Genomic DNA, 22187 nt, shown 5'->3' with positions numbered 1-22187 from the left:
TGTTGATATTAAGATAACTTGCAGCAGTATTTGAGAAATTTCTTAATTCGGTTCCAAAATTTTGTTGTCGGAGGTGAAGTGAAGTCTTTAGGTTTATAGAAGTTGAATATCTGAAGATAAGCTTTTACTACTTAAAAGTGAAGGAAAAATTTGCAATGTCCATCAGATATTGCTGTTGAATTCCCAAATGTAGTTATCTCTTATAGTAACTGTCCATGTAGTTGATGTTGATGAAGTTGGATGGCCGGACCGGCCGTTGCAGCTTGCGTCCAAAAGGAGGCCGCTCGGACCCCTTAAGTACCCTGAGATACCGCTCGCCCGCACTATGAGGGGAGCAGAGTGTTGAAACACGCCGCGCCCGCGGTGAACATATACAGGCTGCGGGCCAGTAGCAGGTCGTGCGCCGCACATCAGCCTTGGCCGGGAGGAGAGCTCCGGCTCGCCGTGCACATGTCGTCCTCGCTGGAGAGGAGGGGGCCCATCCCCCTCCCCAGTTGCTGCACGGCGCTGCGCGGCTGCGGGGGCACTGAAACATTAAAGCTAGGCGGCAGAATTGTGTTGGACCATCGTCTTTTTGAAGGCACAGGCATCATGGAGAGGTTGAGGGGCCAGCGGCGTGTAGATATCCATGGCATTTAATCTTATGAAGCCACAGTGTAAGGTGGAGCAGGAGACGGGAGCGTGGTAATGGCCGTGGCAAGAACAGGATGGCAGTTTAACGGATCGGGGGAGGTTTACAAGAAATTCTTACATATAAAACAAAATATTATAGAAGGAGCAGAATGCCTTAAGCGTGGAACTCAAAAAAAATATATAACCATCATATTCCTATCAATTATATGAAGCAAGTTGACAGAAAATTTACACCGGTTTCACCTGTGACAGGTGAACCCTAAATATCCTCTCGGTGGCTGGATTGCTTACTAACAATGTAACCGGTGTGAGAAAATCGAGAATGATGCATGGCCCATGAAATCTGGGGGCAAGCTTGCCCGCGGGAACAAAATTTTTGACCATAACCTGGTCACCTACCTTCAAAGGGGTGGGTCTCCGTCCACGATCATACCTTTCCCTAACCTTTTCATGAGACACTTTAAGATTGGCTTTAGCCTTCTTCCAAAGATCTTTAATGTTATCCGGATCTATTGTCTCGGGTAGAATGTCATTCAGAGACCAGAGGTTAGAGAGCGGCGAGTTGGGAACAAACTTGAACATCAAAGAAGCTGGAGTAAACTTGTGAGATTCATGAATCGCCGAATTCAAAGCAAAAGCTAACCAATGCAGGGACGTGTCCCACCTGGAAGGATCTTCATGATGATAGGCGATAAGTGCGGACCTGAGATTACGATTAACCCGTTCAGCCAGAGATGGTTGAGGGTAATAAGCAGAAGTGGTTACATGAGAGATGGACAAGTCAAAACAGAATTTACGAAAAAGATTTGATGTGAACGCCTTAGCATTATCAGATACAATATATTGGCACGGACCAAAAGAAGCAAAAATAGAATTTAGACAGGTAATGGTGGACTGAGCGGTAGCCAGCTTAGTCGGAAATAACCAAGAAAATCTGGTAAAACCATCTACACATACAAAGATGAATTTGTTGGCATTTCCCTTCGACTGGGGGAAGGGTCCTACATAATCAATATACAGGCGTTCCATGGGGCGCGACGCTTGATGAGAAGACAAAAGGCCTACTTTAGTGGACATGGTGGGTTTACTGATCAAACAAGATTTACAAGCTTTTACAAGTTCCCGAATTTCACCGTCCATACCTTTCCATATGAACATTTCACGAATCTTTTCACGAGTTTTAAAGATTCCAAGATGCCCCCCCAATGGGGTCTCATGATAGTATTTGAAGATCATAGGTACAAGAACCGCTGGAACAACAACTTTCATCAACTTATCATGCCTCAAAGGGCAACATAGAACACCATTCCTCAGAACATAAGGGACAGCATGTTCCCCAGAAGAAAGGGTTTCCATTATCGGAGCCAGCGTCGGATCTTCACGTTGGTATTTCTCAATATCCCTAAAAAGCATGGGAGCATCTGTTAAGATGGCATTAACACCAGATAGTATGGACTCGGAAGGTGATGAACTGTCGACCGGTTCGTGGGTCTCTACGTCGTTATGAAACATACGGCTGAGTCCATCAGCAACAACATTTTCGGTACCTCTGATATGTCTAACATCAAACTGGAAGGCGGAAATACGAATAGCCCAGCGGGCTATACGACCAGTACGACGCGGCCTACCTAAGACCCAGCTTAAGGCTTGATTATCTGTCTCCAGGTCGAATTTAACGTGTTCCAGATAGAGACGGAACTTTTCTAAGGCAAATAAGACTGCCAAACCTTCGAGCTCATAGATGGAATACTTGGCTTCTTGAGCCGACAATGTCCTAGACGCATAGGCGATGGGTCGCCTCCCTAGTTCAGTCTCTTGAAGAAGGACTGCAGCTACTGCTGACGACGACGCGTCGGTTTGGACGATGAATTTCTTCGAGAAATCAGGCATAGCAAGTACAGGGGCATTACAAAGAGCTAATTTAAGGTCTTCAAAAGCGGCTTGTTGAGAAGGTCCCCACTCGAATTTGATGCCTTTCCTACGAAGAAGGTTTAAGGGCGCCGCTCTATTAGCAAAGTTAGGAATGAACTTTCTGAAGAAATTCACCATACCAATGAACCTGGCGATACCTTTAATGTCCTTGGGAGGTTTAAAATCACGGATGGCCTGTGTTCTAGAATGATCAACTGCTACACCATCGGGTGACACAATATGCCCTAGGAAAGACATAGAGGGCTTAGCGAAGGCAACCTTGAACAACTTAACAGTTAACCCAGCCTTACGAAGGCGATCGAGAATTTCTCGCAGATGATCTAGGTGTTCTTCAAAAGTCTCTGAAAATACTACGACATCATCTAAGTAGTGATATAAGTACTCGAATTTGATGTCGGAGAAGACCCTATCTAGTAGCCTAGTAAGCACAGCTGCCCCCGTGGGGAGCCCGAAAGGCACGCGGTTGTATTCGTATAAATTCCAGTCCGTGGCAAACGCTGTAAGGTGTTTAGACTCTTCGGCAAGGGGAATTTGATTATAGGCCTGATTCAAGTCCAAGATAGTGAAGAACTTGGCCTTATGAAACCATGAAAAGCAAGAATGAAGGTCAGGAAGGGGCACAGATTGCAACACCACCTTCCGATTAAGAGCCCTGTAATCAATGACAGGCCTGAAGCCTCCTTGGGGTTTCGGGACTAGAAAAATGGGCGATGAATACGCCGACTTAGAGGGCCTAATAATACCATCCTTCAACATCTGATCGATAATTTCTTTCAGAGCCTTCATTTTAGGTGGAGATAGCCTATAAGGTGGAAAACGGACAGGAATCGAATCCGTGACCTCAATTTTGTATTCAATAAGGTCAGTAACACCAAGAGTATCAGAGAACACCTCTGGAAATGACTGACATAATTTACGAATACTATCAGCCTGCTCCTCAGGTAGATGTCTAAGGTCTAACAACATCTCATCCTGGGTAGGCGAAATAGATGAACATGACACAGAATTACACTTTAACAAGGGGATTTTACAATTGGACGCAAATTTGAATGTGCACGACTTACTCTGAAGATCGAGCACAAGACCAGTGTGAGAAATAAAGTCCGCTCCCAGTATGATGGGGCAAGACAGGTACTTAGCCACAAACAATTTAATTTTCCATGTAAATTTAAAAATACGAATTTTGACCAGTACGGAACCTAGAATTTCTAATGGAGAAGAATTAGCCGAAACATATTGAATAGGAGATGAGACGTAGTCAGGTAGTTTACAAACAGCTTTCAATTTAGAATACCATTCAGCCGAAATAATCGAACAAACACTGCCTGAATCTAAGAGAGCTGTTATAGGCTCGTTATTTAACTCAATCTTAAGAAAAGGAACAGGTGCGGGGGTATCCGCCGCAATCCTAAGGCACTCTTTGGGGCATTCAAAAGATGTATTCGAAGACTTATCGTTCCCTGAATTCTCGACCTTTTTGCCAGGGGCTGAGCCTTGGGAAGCAGAATTAGTTGACTCAGCCGCAGCCACTAGTCACTTTTGATTGTTGTTGGAAGTTACACCAGAAGTTGAGCAGGAGGGGGTGCTATTCGAATTGGGACAATTCTTTGCGATATGTGAGAAAGCCCCACATTTAAAACAGCCTTGTGATGAACCAGCTCCATTATTTGCCCTACTAGTTTTGATCAGAGGACACTTATTGCGCAGATGGTCAGGCGACCCGCAAGCATAACATTTACGGGGGGTGACTGATCGGCGAGGTGGAGGCCGAGTATTACTAATTGAAGGCGGGGGTTCTTTCGCGACACGCAAAGAATCGGCGTATCTAACTCCTTCCGCTGAGACGGCCAATGCTTCAAGTTCCGAGAAAGTTTGCGGGCACGCCGCGAAACACAAATATGACCTATAGGGAGGCGAAATTCCCTCTACAATAGCCTGTACAATCTGATCTTCAGGAAAATGAAGGGCAAACACCCTAGTATAAAACTTAATGTCCTGTATGAAATCAGCCAAGTTTTCATCCAAGCGCTGTACACGATAATAGTACTTCTGAATAAGGGAGGACCTGGCCCTAGCAGGGATGAAGTTAGCTAGCAAATGGGCATGGAAATCCTCAATAGATGATTGCTCGGCAATGGCTCTTACGATTTTATCAGAGAGAATACCAATAGCATACGGATAGATAATTTGCAAGATTTGACATGGAGAAAGAGAAAAAACAAGGGCATGATCCTGGAATTCCACTAGAAATCTTAAAAATGAAATTACGTCACTGGTGGTATTAACGGAAAACTTAGATATACCTCTGAGCAACATTGCCAATGGATGAGGCAAGCTACTAAACCCGGGTGACATAGTAGGTAAAGGTTTCAATGGTAAGGAAGTTAATTCAGAACGGATGTTACTCAGCGATGCACGGCGTTCAGACTCGTTGTCCAATGGGGCAGGGATAGTTTGAGCAGCAACGGTTATTCTATTAACTTCTCCCTTGGGAGGCGCTTCCTCACTACCTGCATTTACTATGGTGGGTTGATCAGATTTGGGAGGAACTTCCCCAGTTAACAATTGAGTGACCTTACTAGATAATTCGGAAATATTTTCCAGGAGCGTACTAGCTTCCTTCCTCTGAACATCATTCAGTTTTAGAGACAACAGATCGTTAACCCTATTCGAAAAATGATATAGCCTGCCTTGCACACGCTTAATTTGATTTGGAGACGGATCATTTTCATCAAAAAAACTAACTACAGAAGCTAGCCCAGTAATATTCTCCGTGATCGTGGAAAGAGAGTCGTCAATTTCTTTCTCTCCCAAATTGGGGATGGAAATGGGCAAATCAAGGGACTCTCTAAGCTTGTTAGTGTCTATTGCAACCGTGCCTCCAGATTGCACATTTCTGATAGTTAATTCATAGATCAACTCCTCCTTACGCAAATAGTTAAGAAGGAGAACATCGCGAGGGCCGGGCATGATGACAGACCAATTTTGAAAAACTCAAAAAATTCCAGCAACTGGGAAAATAGTTAGAGTTCGGAACAAACAATATTTAGCCGTCAAAAGGGGCTAAATTGAGACCCATTCAACCACGCTCTGCTACCACTTGTTACCGAGTTTTGGTGGTAGGTAGAGGTGAAAGAAGGTGCGGGCGTGAATGAGTCTCAAACTACGGAATCAAAGTTAATGTAAAATTTAACAAGGTTATATTTTCTTTTCAAAAACAAAGAAATAACAAGTAAGGCAGGTACAAAGTAGCAAATCAAAGGGGAGTCACAATATTCACATAATTTGGGCTTCGAGCCCCGAAAACACAATGCTTGGGCAATCAGCCCAGTTTTACCTCCAAAACACAAGTTTCAACAGAGGGGCAGAAAACCCCATTCATACCTCGGAGCCCTTGCTCCAAATTACACCGATAAGCCTCCACGAGGCATACCACAATTGATTTTTAAAAGAGCCACGCGCTCTCAAATTTAAGCCTTCTCCCAGGCCACACCAAACTCAACCTTCAAGTTGTCCTCAACGGACCTAAACACAGGGGTAAAATACCCAATCTACTGAGGTCTAGGAAATAAAAAAAAGGGTTAATTAAATGACCTCTAAGGTAACAATTTGAGAGGAGGCGAACTTGCACTCCTAATACACTTTGTCTTTAAGACCTATTTTGGCTCTTAGGCCACTGATGCAAGGGCTAATCCCATACTACAGAGGTGACTTAAAAAAGAAATATTTACATTACATTACGGAAGAATTGATTGAGAAAATAAGTTCACCTCAAGACAATGTGAGTGGGAGCTCGAGAGGGTTAGCACTCTCTATCCCAGTATGTCGCTTTACAAGAGAATAGAAGAAAAGAGAAGTTACATTTTAGGAAAAGGTTACATAGGGGAACGCTTAGAACCCGCCCCGAAAGTTAAACTGCTGAGCTAGCAAAGAAAGAATTTATTAATCGGCCATTACCTTATTGTTGACCGCTGCCGAGGAAAGAGGCGCTTCCCGCCTCCTGCTATGTACTTAATACACTGAAAGATGGAACAGAAGTGGCCCGGAGACCCTAAAATCAGCAGTTTAAATACTCTCGCAGAAAGTTCTAGGCGTTAGGGGAAAGAAAACACCCTCCCACAAAGATTTTATTGGGTAGGACCCCGCAACAGATTCAAGTTGGGGAAAGATACACCAGATTGGTCAGAAATTAATTGAAAAAATTCGTGATTGGATACATTCAAAACAAGGGGAAGAAAGGGGTAAATATTGCCAACTTAAACAATGACAGAAAGAAATTTAACAAAGAACAAACTCCTGAAATTAAATTTTCTCCAACAAAATAGTTCTTTGACTCCGCACTAGGGTGCACTATTGTTGATCTTCAGTAGTGTCCTCTAGAAGAGAAAGTTCACACTTCTTAATACAAGCAAGACAAAAGTACGTCGAAAATGACACAGTTCACAAACTCAAAAATTTCCAGGTAGTGACATCTTCTGAGAAATTTGGAAATTAAGACCGTAGATAAAGTTCAGACTTCCTCCAGAAGAGGAGTTTCAACTGGCGCAACTTTTAAATAAACGGTGTGGAGGTGTACCGCCCGGTACAATTAATATCCCTGGCCTGGGGACTGGGTGTTTGTGTCGTCCTTAACGTTCCTTTCCTAACATTCAACACTTTACACTTCCGCCATATCCAGATACACGCAAGTTCACAATATCATAAGATCTTAGATCGACGCCCCGAATAAATAGCATTAAAAAACCAATTACTTTCACTTTTTTAACATTTAAAGGATGCACCAAAAAAAATTCATGGTGGTTTTGAATATAAGAGCTATCACTGCTACATCACTGGTATGAATTCATTTACAGCCTCTTCTCCAGACGACATCTTGACGACTGCCTGAGTTTTTTGCGTTGTGTGCGCAGAGTAGTTTGAAATGGCTGAAATATTTTGCCTGAGGTGCTTTCAGGCTGTTTGTTTCGTGCAGTGTGGTTGTACCCTAAGTGATATCGGAGCCTGGATCAGAACAAGGTCACCTGTTTCTCCTCTGCAAGTGGCCATATTGTTATTCCATGTTAGTTGAACAATCTACCATACAGTACATACCTGGATTCCTGTGGCTTTTTTCCTTTTTCCAGCCATAAAAGAGAAGCTTGTGTGCCATTAGTTTGAAAATATTCAGTTGTGTATTGTCTTACTTTGAAAAAACTCACTGGATCACTGCTGAGGAAGCAGAGCAAAGTCTTTGTTGAAACATTAAGTTCCCCTGCAGTTTGTCTCTTTCTCGTTGTAAAAGTTTAAAAAATTGCAATCATCTCTACAATAATACACTGCTAAACGATAAGGGGCAGTCATTTTGGATTAACACATTTTCGAATTAACCGTGGGAACTATTGTTAGAGCAAAAGGGACAAATAATCTACTCCTGTGTGTATGCAGTGTTGTTCAAATTTATTTAGGTGTATGTAAAGTACAGTATTCAATCATAATTGACCTGCATTTAGGGCTGTCACTCAGGTGGCAGATTCCATTTGAATTGTTAACCCTGTCTTTTCTTAAATGATTTCAAAGAACTTGGAAATTATTGAACATTTCTCTGAATAAATTATTCCAATCCCTAATTCCTCTTCTTCAATGCTGGGGCTGTACCTTAATAAAGGCCACGGCCGCTTCCTTCCCATTCCTAGGCCTTACCTATCCCATCGTCGCCATAAGACCAATCTGTGTCGGTGCTACGTAAAAAAAAAAAAGCAATAATTCCTCTTCGTATAAATAAATAGTAGCCTTAATTTGTCCTCTTGAATTCCTACTTCATCTTCATATTATGATGTTTCCTAGACACACTGTTTCATAAAATTCATGGAATAAGAAATTTTCTTTTGAACTTTCTTCTCGGAGTGCTTGCAAGCAGCTATATCACGTTACTGCCTGATGAGCATTGTATCAGCTAGTGTGATTTGCTGCTTTGTTCATAAAAGGAAAGAAAAATTCCACCTAATCAATACATTTATTTTCTTGTAAAGTATTACAATCTAGGACCGGTTTCGACCCTTCATAGGTCATCCTCAGCTATATCAGAATCACATTTGCATTTCTATCTTATACCTCTGAAAAACCTTCATGATGTATTGTTTATAATTTTCAGTGAAAACTCATCTAAAAAACTTACAAATTTCTAAACGTTGTGTTAAAATTAAAAATTAAAATTACAAAACTTTGTCTATTATATACATGCCCTTGGGCTGACAGAATGCATCCTTGGGTTGATTAAGCATCTATCTTAGGTATTGCTCATTCTGTTGAATCGAAACCCTTTTATACTTGTGTACAATCATGAATAGACTATCAGTAAAATTTGATAAATAAAGCTTGTGTGATAATTATAGTAAAATATCATGTTACATCTTTATACTTTATTGCTGGAGTGATATTATTTTAGGCAAAATATAAATGCGTGTTGACCTCTATAAAATATTTTTACATAAACACACTAATGTACTTTAAAGTCTAATCATTGTACTTTAAAGTCTAAAATACTTATTGCTTGGATCTTGCGTTGTTATGTGGTAAAATATTATAACAATTTGTCTTATATAACATCAGATATTGATAATGTTTAAATATGCCATGTATGGTTGGCTTTTAAACCTAATGATTAAATGTCAGTTCCTTCTTGCATAAAATTACAAGTTTCATATTATGTTGATTATGTATTGTATAAAACATAAATGTCTATTAAATTGAATACGTATCATTTACTACAGATGTTTTAAAAACACTTGAATGTCTAGTAATATAGTCAGTGTGTTTAGTGACACTGAAACGTGTTGGCCTTGATTCTTGCGTTATATTTCCATAATTTGCCTTTTTTTATATATGTCGAATGTTGATCTTTATAGTTCCATTTGTAAATAACAGCACATTCCTATAACTGTGAAATGGATCAATATAAGCTTGATACGTGTTAAATTATGGAATATATGTGTGATTCAGTTCTGGCCTAACTTCTGGAGTTTTCTCCCATCAAATGCCGTAAGACTGTGGTGGTTCCTTTCCCTTTTTTAAGGCTGGTAAAGTTGCTGGATGTTTGAAATGCAAGTTTCTTGGCCGTTTGACGAGTAATGTACCTCGTACTGATGGTTCTAGTGTTGTCTGTTGTGAGAGGGGCGGAGGGATAAGTAGGGGAGGTTGTTACGTGTGTATGGGCGGAGTCACTTTAAAGTACATTGGTGTGTTTATGTAAAAATATTTTATAGAGGTCAACACGCATTTATATTTTGCCTAAAATAATATCACTCCAGCAATAAGGTATACAGATGTAACATGATATTTTACTATAATTATCACACAAGCTTTATTTATCAAATTTTACTGATAGTCTATTCATGATTGTACATAAGTATAAAAGGGTTTCGATTCAACAGAATGAGCAATACCTAAGATAGATGCTTAATCAACCCAAGGATGCATTCTGTCAGCCCAAGGGCATGTATATAATAGACAAAGTTTTGTAATTTTAATTTTTAATTTTAACACAACGTTTAGAAATTTGTAAGTTTTTTAGATGAGTTTTCACTGAAAATTATAAACAATACATCATGAAGGTTTTTCAGAGGTATAAGATAGAAATGCAAATGTGATTCTGATATAGCTGAGGATGACCTATGCAGGGTCGAAACCGGTCCTAGATTGTAATACTTTACAAGAAAATAAATGTATTGATTAGGTGGAATTTTTCTTTCCTTTTATGATGATTGGTAAATGTCAATACGGAAAATGAAATTCATAAATCAAGTTGCTGCTTTGTTCGGCAAACCATAAGTATAGGTCCAGATAATGGCATTCCTTTAGCATGTTGTTGGGTATTGGTTGGTTTTTTTTTTTTTTTTTTACATTTTGAATTTTTCTATAATTTTGCCAGAAATTTTTATTATGCTTTTACCCAGTCTGATACTGCCAAACTACCAACAGGATAATCTGCTGTTATGTTTGTAACCACTTTTGCACCTGTTTATCCACTAAAAATTTTCTTTTTAATTGTTATCGCAACACATTTTTCTTTTACTGACATCTTAAAACAGCACACTTAGAATACCTACACTGATCAACATCAAAAGTAAACTACAATAGTACATAGAAGGACCTCCTGGTTAACACACGGTGAAGCAGGTACTGATACTGCAGCACCATAGTGTCCAAATTCGGAAAAGTCAGGGGGGGAAAAAAATTGGTCAGGGGAAGTCGGGGAAATAGACAAAAAATCTGGTAAGGGCCGGTTCGACCATCTGCTGGTAAACTGGCCGGCAGCTGCGCGGGCGGTAAACTACCTGGGAGTGTAAATCAGCTGGTACTTTGGCTTGCGTGCAACTACCTCCGAGCAAGCACTAGGTAGTTACCTGGAGCTAGACACTGATATAATGGGTTTGGCTAGACTGATTTTCAGCGGCTTCTCGCTTTCGAGTTAGGTGTGAACTGACACTAAGAACACGACGAAGACCCAGTGCGGTGGATTTGGTCAAAACTAGCAAAGACTGCCTGGAACTGGACCCGGGTCTCTTACACAGATAACACACATATAAGAGATGCAAAGAAATAAAAATATAACAGGAATAAGGGCAAGAACATAAATTTATTCTGAAGAGAAAATCAAAAAGGTCATGTAGGCGAAACAAGGGGGCCAAAAATCAAATAGATAATATTAATCATACGTGCCCCATAATCAAAATACACATGATTCACTGTTTATCGCACCTTAACACTCACTTACCTTGATAAAAGATGCGATGAAAAGTTAGGTACAAGGGTTTGGCATCTACCATCATTAAATAAAGAACATAAATTCAGGTGGCTACAAAGTATTTCTTTTATGCACATCATGCCTAAAAAACCATAAGTTTAGTTAGAAACAGCAGCACATTATCATAAAATTCTCCCTTGCAATTCATAAGGTAAGACATAACACTCTCAACAATAAAAATCCATGTCCCCCCTGAATACAAGATCATTGAGTAAAAGAGCTTAAAACAGGAGGAGAGGGAATGGTGCACCGAGCACATAAAATTAAAGCGAAGAGAAAAGGGGAGGTTACCATGGTTTCACGCCAAATAACTAAGATAAAATGAAAAGAATTAAACAAATCAAACGAGAAAATAGGTAAAGAAAGCCTATGACGGCAATGTGAAACGAACAATAAATAAATTAGACACAAAAGGTATCACGGATCCAAGGGTCAGAACCACCCACGCTCACACAGAGACCCTAGAGGTTAGGTCGCCGAAGAAAGGGACGTACAAGAACGTCAACACACTGCACATAACAAAATAAACAACCGCTCTCAAGCTCAAACAAAAAATACGAACCAGGGTGTCTCCAACCCCAAAACACACAGAAACAGGCCAATTGCGTTGTTAGCTTGTATTCATACCACGCAAATGTGGTGGACGCGAAATATACAGAACACACGTAAAATAATAGAACATGAGCTCAAGCGGTATGTTAAAGCACCGACATGAGTGAAAGGTCTCGGACGGCACACAGCAAACAATCTCATACACACACATGAATCCGTGTCACCTTCTGTTCTCAAAACAAACATAGCGGATCGGTAAAGGAAAATACCGAAAGAAGCTTGTAAAAGCAAAGTTAAGAAGCCTTTCTAACCTAACCATGGTGAGCACAGAACGAAACAATTATCAAACCAAGAGAAGATTAAAGAAAAATAAATACCTCAGATACATAGGCAATTAACATTCTTGAAAGGTCAAGATATGTACAAAGACATCTTGAATCTGTTAAAATATATTTTATACGCCACAAAGGCAACTTGGAAATCCAATGCTTCCATCTTCTCAAGTCAAAAAATTCCCCACACAACCAACCAGAAAGATAACCCAACAAGACAGAGCAGGGAAGAAATGCTTCGACCTATGCTAATGCATGAGATGCCATCTGCCGGAATAAGGAAGGATTACGTAGTAGAACAACACATGATGGGGAAGAGTAACAGTTCCCAATAGATACAAGAGTTCGCTAGGAACGTGAAGTCTTCAGAACAGGCAAACTTACCATAAAATGATGTGGTGCAGTTGAGGTGCTATATATCGTTGGATATATGAAGCTCATTTCAGTTGTCTTATTTTCGTGTGCTTGCATCTGCTGCTCATCACCAACAAGCCTAATAAGGGGAGTCTAAAATTATGGACAAAGATTTATGTCAAGGTTTCGTGATTTTAATCTATGAGCTTCAAAATCAGTACCTAATTGGGATTAAAATCTCGAAATTACATTTTCTTACCTGCCGTGTAAGGCAGCGTTTTGGAAAGTATTTTCGTAGTAGATTGGTAAAGTCACTCGCTCTGTAATACAAGGTATGCAGGTTCTCTTCGGCTTTCTAATTTACATTAAAAAAATTATTTTCATTTCCTGCCGTTGTTCTTAACTCTCTTTTACGCACTGCCATGTACATATACACACACCTTCCTTATGGACTTATTGTCTTTGAGCATTCTATCCGCAGGCTTCTGTGAATTGATCAAGTATCTCCACAATCCTCTATTTGTAACTAGCTCTGAGACCTTGTTTAGTTCCACGTGCTTCCATTTATTGATAATGCATTTCATTCTAATGTTTAATGTTATGAAGATAAAGTTGGAAGATACTGTAAATATAAGGAACTACCATAATCGGGGTAAATATCCATTCATAGGAAGATAAATTCGGGAATGGAATAGTTACCGATTTCTTTGAAATCATTTACGAGAAGACTAGGTAAATAACTGATAGGAAATTGCTACCTGGGTGACATTGCTATATGCTATATGCTTTACTACTATAATGGTGATAGGAATTAATCATAACATCACTTTCTATAAGTAGCACACATTTTCCTAGTAGACATAATATTGTGATTAAACATTTCAATGAAATTGTTATTAACAAAAGAATGTATGAAAAGAGGCATTCGGACGAATACAACACTAATAATGAAAATGAAAAATATTCGACATAATGACTTGAACCTGCATACCTAAATTATGAAGCGAGCATGTTAGCCATTACACTACGAGAATGCTTGGGGTAATGCAAGAGACTATCCTCATTTTTTTCCATATTGAAAGTCTGTTAAAACGAGAACAATAAAACTTTGATTTCCACCTATTCAATACATTAAAAGCAATTATAAAATTAGAATCTCATCCTTATTTTATTGCTTAATTGTAAAAACGTAGGGCATGTTTCGTTCATATTTTGAACATCTTCAGCTATAATATTCTTACAAGGTTAAATTGATAACATTGTTCTAGAACTTATACTTATGGTTTGCCATTAACAAACTAATACATACTAAACTTTAAAAACCTCTTAAATATAAAGCGTTTATATATTACATCGTCTTATTGAAAATAATATGACTGTTTATTTTGAAACTTTAAAACCTTATTCTAATATTTAAAATACAATGCCTTTAGTTAGTCTCTGTATAAATACATTTACAATCTGTTAAAATTCTGAATGTCTGAAACATATTTGTTGTATACACATTAAAACATTTTGTTACAAGTGGACGTAAATTTTTTCACATGTTGTACCATATGGAATTGAAATCTTAATACACTCTCAAAATAGCTGAGTTGAGGCGTGAAATTTATTATTTTCGACCATAAAATTGACAAAACTGATGTGCACTGTTGATTATAGGTTATGATTTTTGTCCTACTTTAAATATTTAACGTTGAAATTTGTCAAATTCACAAGCAATTCGATGCGAGAGGCCGGTGTGACTGTTGCAACTTTAGGAAAGCGTTAATGTTCAAAATCCTGCAATACAATATCGATCACTGTTACGGTATCACGCCTTTATCAATATACTAAGCTAATCTAAGCTGTATATCACCAGAAATACAGCTAATAATGTTCAGCTCTCAAAACTTGCCCAGCAGGTAAAGTCTTGCATGTATTGAATAGGTTGACCACTTCAATAAACTTGTTTCATATTTATTTTAGGTAAAGTCTTATCGGGCTCTCGAAGTAGCCAATAAATTACGCCCTGGGTAACTACAATTTATGCTGCCGATAGCACTACCTGTGAGTGGTCGAACGGAACACTTTTATGCGGAGGGCAAGTTATGTGCCACTTTACCCGCAGGTGGTAGAACTGGCCCTAGGTCAAGGAAATCTTCCCCAATGATGGATTTAAGGGGATATTCTTAGGCTCTAGTATGCTGTAACCCAGGCTATTGTACCGTTTCTTTTTCAGTCATTTGTTGTGCAAGTCCAAAATCATTATACATTTTCCACTCTGCGAGAGAAAGTTTTAAGGTGGAAGGCAGGGGTAATGGAAGGAAATGCGGACCAAGCTGAAGGAAACGTATGTCTGGGACCCTTAAAAGAGAACTCTATACACTATCTAATCTGTTTAGAAATAGAGGCGCTGGAGAAAGTAGTGTGTCCCAGATGCTGTCTTAGACATACTATCAATGTAGAGGCCCCGCGGTGTAAGGGTAGCGTGCCAGCCTTTCACCCGGGGGCCCCGGGTTCGATTCTCGGCCAGGTCAGAGATTTTTACTTGGATCTGAGGGCTGGTTCGAGGTCTACTGAGTCTACATAATTACAATTGAGGAGCTATCTGACGGTGAGATGGCGGCCCCGGTCTAGAAAGCCAAGAATAACAGCCACGAGGCTTCGTCATGCTGACTACACAACACCTCATAATCTGCAGGACTTCGGGCTGAGCAGCAGTTGCTTGGTAGACCTTGGCCCTTCGGGCCTGTTGCGCCATAAGTTTGGGAGGGGGGGGGGGGGGGTGCTGAGAAATAATTAGACAAAGAAAGTGATGAGAAGGTTATTGGACTATTCGTTGTTGTTACCAATGGTGCACAAATGTTATTAAGTCTGATTTCAACGTGGGCAGAGACGTGAAAATTGCTAGTGTCTATAAAGTTGTAACTGTTTTGATAAAATTAATCCTTAGATAAAATGTGCTAGATGATATTCCTAATTGTTTCTAGATATGATATTAAATGTCTGATGTTTAATTCTCTCTGGAAAGTAGCAGACTGGATGGCTCAAGCCTAAGCTTTTGGATCTGCTACACTGCTTTTCTGCCACAGCTTGTAATGTTGAGCAATGAATGGCAGCATATGATTTTTGCTAATAACAGACACACTCTTGATAATTATGTCTCCTAAAATCCAACCAAATTGTGCTGAGAATGATGAGTATTCTTTCCTGAAATCTGGTTAGGTAGAAGCCACACTTTCCATTGCCTTTCTTATCCAACAGTATGCTTAGACCTTCCTCATTCACCATTTCCAAAGGCTTGCCTTGCTGTGCCGCAGTAAGCCATATCACCTCCAATGAAGTCGCCCATACTATAAGGTGTGTGAAGAACTCAAAAGTATCGGGCCCAGGTGATCTACCAGCAGATATTTGGAAGCTGAAATAACTCCTTAAGGATGTTGCTAATGGCTGGCTGGCCTCTTCAGTGGCATGGTGGATGAGGGTCATGCTCCTGCTGACTGGGCAACAAGCATAACAATGCCCATATTTAAGAACAAAGATGACCCAGCGGACTGTTCAAACTATCGACAGGTCTGCCTCTTGTGTCACGTGATGAAAATCTTTGAGTGGACAACATGAGAAGAGTTAGCAATATCATTAACCCATTAGCACCCAGAAAAAAAAAGTTCCTACTTTAATGATATTTTCATTAATTTTTGATGGTTAGTGTATACAAATTGGGAAAATAACACAATATTTTCAAACAAGAATTTATTTTACGAGATATTAGCTGATACCATATGGTATCACTGGGCGGTTACACTGCTATCATTGTACAGGGTACAATAAATTGTTAATATTGTTCCAACCTGTTAACACAGCTCACTGAGTATGGTATGTAGCAAAACATGTTACGCACAAGCCTACATTACACTTCAGACACGTTCTGCCAAATGACTTGCACCCTTCACTGGCACATCTTCTCCTATTGCAGTTTGCAACAAAGTGATTGAGTCCATCAAATCTCAAAGCTGGCATTGTATTTCGGGCAACACTTACTCTCCCAGGAATCTTTTGTGGGACACAATAGCGTTTTAGATACACTTGAACAAGTTGAACAACTTCTCTACGGAAGTCAAGTTGTGATGTGCCCTTGTAGTCAGGAGGAGGGCAGGGAACATCAACACGTTCTAAGTCACCGTCAATCCATTCATAAATAGCTGGATTGGCTAATCTTTCTAGAATCCACTCAGGAGCTTGTTTTTTAGGTTGTTGTTGTTGTCGCTGCTGCTGTTGTTGATTCTTCTCCGTAGGCTGTATGGATGGTGAGAAAGTACTAGAGGAAATTTCAAGGGGTTCATAATCTCTTCCAATATGTTCGTTGTTTGCTAAGCGTGTTTCAGCTGCAGCACGCAGCTGACATCCAGTTAGGTTATGAACCATTCCTCCCTCATTTTCATTGGCTGAATCTTCATCTGTGTCAACATTACCATCCGGTAGTTCAATGAAAATATCCTCAGTCTGATGTCCTAACTCATCGTCTGCTTCCAATATATCCATCACTTCTGATAAGGTCAGTCCACCCCTGGACTAATAAAAGATAAATATGTAATCAACTACATTTAGCACATAAGTAACCTTCCAATGTACGATATAATATTTTAACAATTACTGTATCAACGGCTTGATATCATAAACGCCCAGTGATACCATATGGTATCACGCACTTAGAGGCATTGCTGTGTTGTCACAAATAACATTGTTGAAATTCAAATGTTACAGAAGGGTTCTTTGATTCATCATCAATGTTATAATATACTGATTAGAACGGAATAATAGATAATGAGGGCAATATTATACTTACACATATCGAACGTTCATGATTTTCACTCCAGAGAATCACACCTGAATTCATGCAAGCGCTCCCGCCAACAAACCACTCGTAAGTGTCGTAAGCTTCTTCAGGCGCATGCGTCACTTCAAGCCAAAGAACGTATAAAGCTCCAACTAAACCCCTCTTGCGACTCAAGCCAGTACCAGCTCAGTTAAACTTCTACTGTCTCCTGATACCTGGGCGCTAATGGGTTAAAGAAGTTACACCTGCTACTGTGGATACAAACATGCTATAGGGTAAAATGCAGTTCATAAAATGATTGCAAGGCTATTGAATGGTTAGTAACAACTAGGTGCCCAATCTTATTGACAGAAAACCATGAAGTTCAGGGATCACTCGAAACGTTCTTTAGGAGTTTCTGGTTAAAGGAGATGATTTTTTATTGGTATTGTGACAAGTGACGAAAGATGATTCAATCAATATAAACCTGAAACAAAACGACAGAGCATGGAATGGCACCATCAGAATTGAGTTTGCTGACAATAAAGGAAGCAAAGATGAGCAGTTTGCTGGGGAAGTTATGGGCATCATCTTCTGGGCTGCAGAAGTGTGCATTCTGTTTGAATTTCTGTAACCTGAGAAAATCATATATGCTCACTGCTATGTCCCAAACACTTCACATGCTCTGCTTTGCATTGTGTATAAATGACCCAATAAGAAAATTGTTCAACATGATTATGTGTGCACTCAATCTGCTGAGGAAAATAGGTGGAATGATCTGACATGGCACCTTCGATCATCTTTTCGGTTTCCGGCTCGTAAATTACAAGACAACAGAAGACACGTGGTAAGCAGTGCGTCGGTGTCTTGCAGGCTGCTGGAACGAAGTTCTATCACAAGGGTGTTTCTAATTTGCCAAATGATGGAGAAAAATGTGTGCAAAGAAATAGAGGTTATGTTATATTGAAAAGTAAACAAAAGTCTGTAGATTAAAGTGGTGTATGTGATATTTCAATTTTTCAGATTGTCGTCAGTTGTTTCTTTTTATGCTTTTTTTTTTTTTTCTGAAGAAAATGACAAGACATTGTTTGTGATAATGTAATTTTAATTTTCCTGCCTAACTGAAAAGAGTTTCAGTAAAGTTTTGTTTCTTTTTTCTTTTCTTCCACCCCCCCCCCCCCTTAATATTTTTAGTCTGATCTTGCTCCATTGCAGTAATGAAATTGCACTCCATTGGTGAAGAATGTGTGCCTGGCATCACCCCAAACTTAATTATTCGAGGAAGAAGCTTTTAAACCTCAGCATTCTTAATACTTCATCATCATCATCATCATCATCATTTCCCTTTAACCAGCTGTAGCCGGGTAGGGGCAAATATGGTTCCTCTCCACTTTCTTCGGTAGGGGACGGTCTCCCTAACATTTTCCGAGGCACCATATCTGCTGATCCATATAGGCGATTGTTATGATGGGCTCGCCACATCCAAAGGCAAAATACCTACTGCCAGGTTCAAAATTAGGCCGCCCCTAACATAGAGTTAGATGCGTTACGTAGCCGCTCCTGTGGAATACAGACGCTGCAAGTTTTCCCCTTCTACCATCTCCACCGTACCGAAGTCCACCTTCTCCGCCATAGATGCCGTTGGGGTCTTCACTCGTAACCCTGAGCTGGGACCCATACCAGATGTTATACACCGGGTCAGTGTGTTCTGGGACTCGCATAGGCAGGGGCACCACTCCCTGGGTAGGGCTGCCTCCAAAGAGGGTCCCTACCTGCTACCCAATACTCCTCAAAATATGGCATATAACAAAACATACTGATGACTTAATTTTCCATTTACGTAATTAAAAAGTGGGCCAAAACTATCCATTGTCATCCTACTTTCATTCACCTTCTGTACCCATTCAAGCATACTGTAAAGAGTATTAATCATCATTTTCCCATATCCTGATGCTACCAGATGATGCAGATCTCATTCTTTACTGTCACTTCTTATCCATCACTGTTTCATGCTATTCCTTATTTAAGTCCATTCATTGGAATCTGGGACTCTCTATCATTACATTTGTAATACTATTGTCTCTTTTGCCATTCTTTATTCTTTAAAATTGGAACTTTTATCTGTACAATATTGTAGCCTAAACTAATTCTTTCAGGCTTGTTTTAGCCAAGTTTAAACATAATATACGTGTTAAAAGTGTGCTTTAATATTTCTGTTAATTTGTACAGGTTCGTGATAGACCCTATATAACAGTAATGATAGCTAATGTTCTAAAACATATTTCTTATTGCAGAGTACAATGGCTGAAGTTGATTCCGAACAATTCTCTCTACGCTGGAACAATTTCCACAACAATCTAACCACAGGCTTTCATTCTCTTCTTGAGGAAGAGGATCTGGTGGATGTGACGTTAGCTGCTGATGGGCAGTTTGTTCAAGCACATAGGATTGTACTTTCAGTCTGCAGCCCATATTTTAAACAACTTTTCAAGGTACCTATGTTATCTCGTAATGATTACTATCTCTTATACTACTTTGCATGCATGTTTTATTGTAGATTAAGATACTGAAGCCTTATTCTGAATGCCAAGTGCTGCCACAGCAAGTAACCAGTGCAGGATGAAACATTCCAGTTTTTAATTAACAGTCTAGCATTCACGTGGCATATTAGTTGCAATGTAGTGCATAGAGTTACTTGAGTTGTATTGTAGATATGTGGGAATGTTACTGCCCAGTCACTAATATTTCTGAAACAGCCACTCAGAAGAGTCTGTAAGGCACTGGATAAGTAGATTTCAGTAGGAGGGTAAGGATAGTCTCAATACACGCCATAATCGGGGAAGACCTGGAAAGACCACTAGGGAACTGGATAAGTCTATTGTGGAAGTTAGTAATAGGAATCCATTCCTCCCAGCTGCAGCAATTGCAAGAAATTTCAATCTGCCCATGTGTCCGATGACAGTCCGCTGACATCTCCATGCTGCTGATATCCATTATCGCAGCCCCCATTCGAAGAGAAGCTATTATGCAGAGGCACAGAGAATCGCATTTGGCAATTTGCGTAGAATACTTCTCAAGAATTCTATGAGTCATTTGCCTAGAACCATGATAAGAATTTTTTTAAAACAAATGAGGATGGAAAGACGTTGTTGAGGCCCAAATAACATGCTACCCCCCTGAACAAGAAATAAAACCTTTTTCATTGAAATTTCTTGTTCAACACATTGGGTGTCACATGCTACCATATGGTGTCACCTTGATCTTCAAATCTGAGATGGCAATGCACCAAATCACAGCACAAGAAAATTTCAGGCAATGTGCATTTGAAAGTCAGCTGTGCCATTTCTACTGTGTGTCACCACCACACGGCACCACAGTCTTGTTCCAAAATCACTGACTTGCTAGTGGTCATTCTCATGAGTGTAAGCACTCCACACATTGTATATGTTTCATTTACATGCAAATTATCATTCAATTTGCATACCTTCCAACTTTCCCGATTTAGGCAGGAATCCCCCGATTTTCAACAGTTTTTCCTGCCTCCCAATTATGCTATTATTTCTCCTGAATTTAGGTTATTATTTGGTGAATTTCAAACATTTGTTTTAAAACCCTTCCATTTCAGCTTTGCATGCCAGTCTCCTTAAGTTCTTCACTCATTGGCCGCTTTCAAATGAAATATCATTGTTTATTAGGCTAATACGAGAAATGCGCGCGAATGTGCTGTGTTTACTGAAACCTGTATGTAACAATGCATATTATATTGATTGTCAGTCTCTTCTCACGTGCTATGTTCATGTTAGTTCACATCAGTCTCATCAATTCTAGAGACAAGTCGCTAAATTTGGAGTTTTTTTTTGTAATTTAGTGACAGCATTTCAAAGATAGTGACTAGTGACTTTCTAGAGATTTTAGGAGCCATTTGGAGACAATTCAGTCAAATTTTAATTTATTCCTTTATACATAACATAGCGCTTCGCAAAATCATGTGGGCGTGTGATGCAATACTGTATATTAATCTTTGCATTAGCTAAGTAATGGCATGTTAAGTACATGCTGATTCACATGTGTAGAGCATGAGTTCATACTATTTTCAGAAGGCTTATCAGAGACCGATCATCTCACTCACGTACTTCCTGTGAGGGAATTAAGATGTGGAATTTTTAGCCTTGTAACCTTGTATAGTGACAGTCAGATTTTGAGACAATAATGTTTTAATGTTATAATATACCATGGTACTCCTGTATTGTTTGTAATTGTGGCAGTGTTCTTAATTGTTATTAGAGTTGTTATTGAATGTAATGTGTGATTATGGGGAAGCCATCATATGTACAAAGCTAAGGAATCGGACCGAGTGAGTTGGTGCCATGCGGTTAGGGGCGCGCTGCTGTCAGCTTGCATTCGGGAAATAGTGAGTTCGAACCCCACTGGCGGCTGCCCTGAAGATGGTTTCATGTTGACAATAAAATCATGGCTACAGGGCAGCTGCTTTCAACAAACCTTTGACAGAGGGTTTCACAGACAGACAAAATCTGCCACTGCTGCTTCTTTTAATCAACATCAACTTTCGATTGATGGAGAAGCTTCTGTAGCCTAAATCAGTAAGATGGAAGGAAGGTAGGCTTACTGTACCATACATGTTCTTATAAATTCCGGTGTTGTATATTTAGGTCTCACCAAATACTAATACATATGAGGGAAAAATATTTGTGGATTTATATTCCAGCCAGTTTCCCAGTGGACTTGATGACATGATACATGGAGCTTGCTAGGGTAAAGTATGTATAACCCAAGACATGTAGAA

The 22187-nt window shown here is 39.7% G+C and overlaps 1 protein-coding gene across 12 annotated transcripts in view; it reads left to right on the top strand.

Annotated features, from left to right (window-relative positions):
• The window catches only part of LOC136873994 (protein bric-a-brac 1), a 477177-nt gene that overhangs the window by 22878 nt on the left and 432112 nt on the right, over positions 1-22187 (top strand). For all 12 annotated transcript variants that reach the window (XR_010860207.2, XR_010860208.2, XM_067147435.2 and 9 more), the window contains exon 2: positions 19678-19875. Coding sequence is in view for 10 of the 12 variants with exons in the window: in XM_067147435.2 (XP_067003536.2) it covers positions 19684-19875 (192 nt within the window). In the remaining 2 variants the exon portion in view is untranslated. The remainder of the gene's footprint in view (positions 1-19677; positions 19876-22187) is intronic.

This window comes from Anabrus simplex, chromosome 5, assembly GCF_040414725.1.
Source record: "Anabrus simplex isolate iqAnaSimp1 chromosome 5, ASM4041472v1, whole genome shotgun sequence".
Classification (NCBI taxonomy): Eukaryota; Metazoa; Arthropoda; class Insecta; order Orthoptera; family Tettigoniidae; genus Anabrus; species Anabrus simplex.
This window is presented reverse-complemented; position numbering and strand designations above follow the sequence as displayed.